At 38.8% G+C, this 3,161-nt stretch overlaps 1 protein-coding gene across 1 annotated transcript; it reads right to left on the bottom strand.

Annotated features, from left to right (window-relative positions):
• Positions 1-764: 764 nt before the first annotated feature.
• LOC131050075 (inactive LRR receptor-like serine/threonine-protein kinase BIR2) lies at positions 765-2,801 on the bottom strand. The gene has a single exon (XM_057984210.2). It carries the CDS (start codon positions 2,734-2,736, stop codon positions 889-891), a length of 1,848 nt encoding a protein of 615 aa, XP_057840193.2. The 5' UTR covers positions 2,737-2,801; the 3' UTR covers positions 765-888.
• Between the last annotated feature and the right edge of the window lie 360 nt (positions 2,802-3,161).

Raw genomic sequence — 3,161 nt, 5'->3', positions numbered from 1 at the left:
AATAAAAATGTCATAAATCAACTTGTCACAACAAATAATTTTTCTAAAACTTGAAACTTACATTATTATTATTAATGATAAATATCACGCCAAATTTTCTATAAAAATTAGAACAATTCTATCTATCTATATCTATGTTACAAAAATGAGAAATGAAACTATGTGTGGTTTCATTTATTTTCTCACATAAATAAAAATGCATAAAAATTTATATTTTTTAAAAATATAAAACATAATAAAACTAAAGACCAAGAATATTATAAATCATTTTTAAGTTTTTAAAAAAAAACATATTTAAATAATTCAGTATTCTTTGAAAGGACAAAACTATTTTCAAAATTATGTGTAAAAAACAATTTAATCAAGAAAACTAAATATGACGAAAAACTAATGAACATGTCGATCTACAATTTAATAATAAAAAAACCAATGGTTAAATTGTCTATGATTTGTAGTTGATAGTTAGGAAAAGTTCAAAATCATTTAGGTATTTTAAATGTTAGAAAACTATAACTCTCACACTCTTCTAAATTTCTAATGTCTTATAAAGCAATGGTTTGAAAATTCATTGCACATGTTGGAAATGACCGTCGACAATAGAGAAACACATTTCGACCATTGAAACGAGGAAGGACATTGTAACATCACATTTCTGATAATGGATCTATATATAATTTAAATGGATATAATTGACGCAAATAATTAAATTTTTAAAAAATAAACAAACTTATAAAATAGATACTTAAAAGATCAAAACGCACCACTTCAAGCATGAATAATGTGAAATATAGAACGGTGCAAAAAATTTTAAAATAGTTTAAGAATAAATGGAGAGAATTAAATACAACATTTGAACTATCTACTTTGAACACCACTTTCACACGACAGTTAATTATATTTCAACCGAAGGGGTATTTCCTCTTCATTGCCCCAAACTCCGTATTTCTCTCCAATTTTAGACAAAGACTGGTACGCTTGATACATCGAAGGCCTTTCTTCCGGGTTATATCTTACACACCTAAAACCAATCTCCATCAACTCCTCCACCACTGATTTTTCTTCTTCTGACGATGAACACTTCTCTTCTACATATTTTTCAATTACTCGCTCTGTGTGCGTGCTGTTGCCACGTATCCACTCGATCAGGGTTAATTCTTTACCACTTTCCTTTTCCATCACTACATCCCCAGGCTTTAATCCACTTATCACTTCAACCACAACTACTCCAAAGCTGTACACGTCACCTTTCAATGTGGCCAAACACGGAATATTCCTCCACTGTTCCGGCGCTTCATATTGGAATTCAGTCACTGAAATCTGCTCGGGAGAAATGCTTATGCAAATCTCCCCTTCATCGCCGGTGAATCTGGCTAATCCGAACCCACTGATGCGGGGCTCGTAATCTTCATCCAAGTAAATAACTCCTGAACTTATGTTGCGGTGGATGACATGAGGATTACAGATGTGATGAAGCCACGCCAGTCCTCTTGAAATTCCGATACAAATCCTAAGTTTGGTGGGCCAGTCCAACTCATTCTGATCTCTGTGGAGGCCGTGGAAGCAATTGAGGAGAGTTCCTCTGGCCATGTATTTGTAGACGAGCAGCCTCTCTTGGTCGTCCGCAGTGCAGTAACCCAGAAGTGGGAGCAGATTGCGATGCCTGAGATGCCCTAAAGTCTTCATCTCCCACTTGAACTCCTTTTCACTCCGATCGCATCTCCTCAGCCTCTTTACGCTCAACAAAGAGCCGTCCTGTAGCTCAGCCTTGTAAAACACCCCTGTGCTGTCGCTCCATATTATGTTGTCTTCGCTGAAGTTGTGGGTAGCATCCACAAGGTCACCCACTCTCATCTTTTTTATGGGCTTTTCGAACAAGCAAACTGTTTTGGACCTGCGAGCTTTCAGACGATCAAAGGACTGCTTAAGTGGCGGCAGTGGCGATCCTCGAGATGCTTGTCTTGAAATCCAGCAGCGAATGCCGAGAATGCTCCAGGTAATAATCACAATTCCGTAGAGCACAAACGCAGCAACAACAACCGGATTCACTGAATTTGGTCCTTCACATCCCCTGTTGAAGGGTTCCCCACATAATCCAGGGTTACCCAGGAAAAGGTCGCTGCTATTAGAGACCCACTTAGAGGGTATTGGACCTGTAAGCATATTATTTGCAAAATTGAAGTCGTTAAGCCTCTCCAGCCGCGACAATTGCCATGGTATCGAGCCTTCAAGTTGGTTGTCGTTTAAGTGAAGGACATTCAGATAAGTACAATTAGCGAGCTCGGCGGGTATCGACCCAGTAAAGCTGTTTGATGAAAGATCAATTTGCACAAGAAAGGGAAGCCATTTGCAGAGATCCCTTGGGATTGGACCTGAAAGACTATTGCTAGAGAGATCCAAGTTAGTCAAGCTCCCACAGTATTTCAAGCCGCTGGGGAAATGTCCGGAAAGCTCCATTCCAGGGAGCTTAACGCTAAGCGTTGCGCCATCATCGTTATGCCAGCACTGTATTCCAACGAAGTTGCAGATAAAGCCTTGGCTGCTGTTCCCAAACCGCCAGGTGAAAAGAGACTGATTTGGATCAGTCAATTCTGCTTTAGTCTCGTTGAGGCACTTAATGTTATCTTCAACAAATTGTGGATGCTGATTGAGGCTGTGGCAGAGAGGCAAGTGAAAGAAGAGGAAACAGAGGAGGATAAAATATCCAAACATTGTCATGGCGTCGACTGCGCAGCTCATCTAACACAAACACAATGAAACAATAGAGAGCATATTATTACCGTGCAAAATAATTGTGTTTGATTTCCAATAGATATATTCCTCTAAATAACCACGTTTTCCTCTGCGGGAACTTGGAAAACTATCGGCAGCATCTTCAGTCAACACGGCATTGCTTTGTACTAGCACGACTTGCATTTGTCTTCAGTCCCACTCGACACGACATTACTTTTCAAATTTGACTTCGTCTTGTGAAGTTCCAGGAAACCATTCATATTTCTATCTTAACATGTTCTTGACCGGGAATCTTACCTACTTGTAATAGGTGTAGTGCAAATCTTAGGGGGATTCTTGGACAATGTTTTCATTAGTGGTTATCTCTTTCAAGAAGAAAGCGTGTGCGTAATCCTCCCAACAAATCCACATCCCATTGAATCTCATTGCTT

Source organism: Cryptomeria japonica, chromosome 3 (genome assembly GCF_030272615.1).
Source record: "Cryptomeria japonica chromosome 3, Sugi_1.0, whole genome shotgun sequence".
NCBI classification, from domain to species: domain Eukaryota; kingdom Viridiplantae; phylum Streptophyta; class Pinopsida; order Cupressales; family Cupressaceae; genus Cryptomeria; species Cryptomeria japonica.
Note: the sequence above shows the minus strand (reverse complement) of the source record. Positions and strands in the feature narration are given on the sequence as shown.

Bases quoted from the DNA above. Each gene is read 5' to 3' on its own strand.
- LOC131050075 (XM_057984210.2), bottom strand. From the start codon at position 2,736: ATGAGCTGCGCAGTCGACGCCATGACAATGTTTGGATATTTTATCCTC.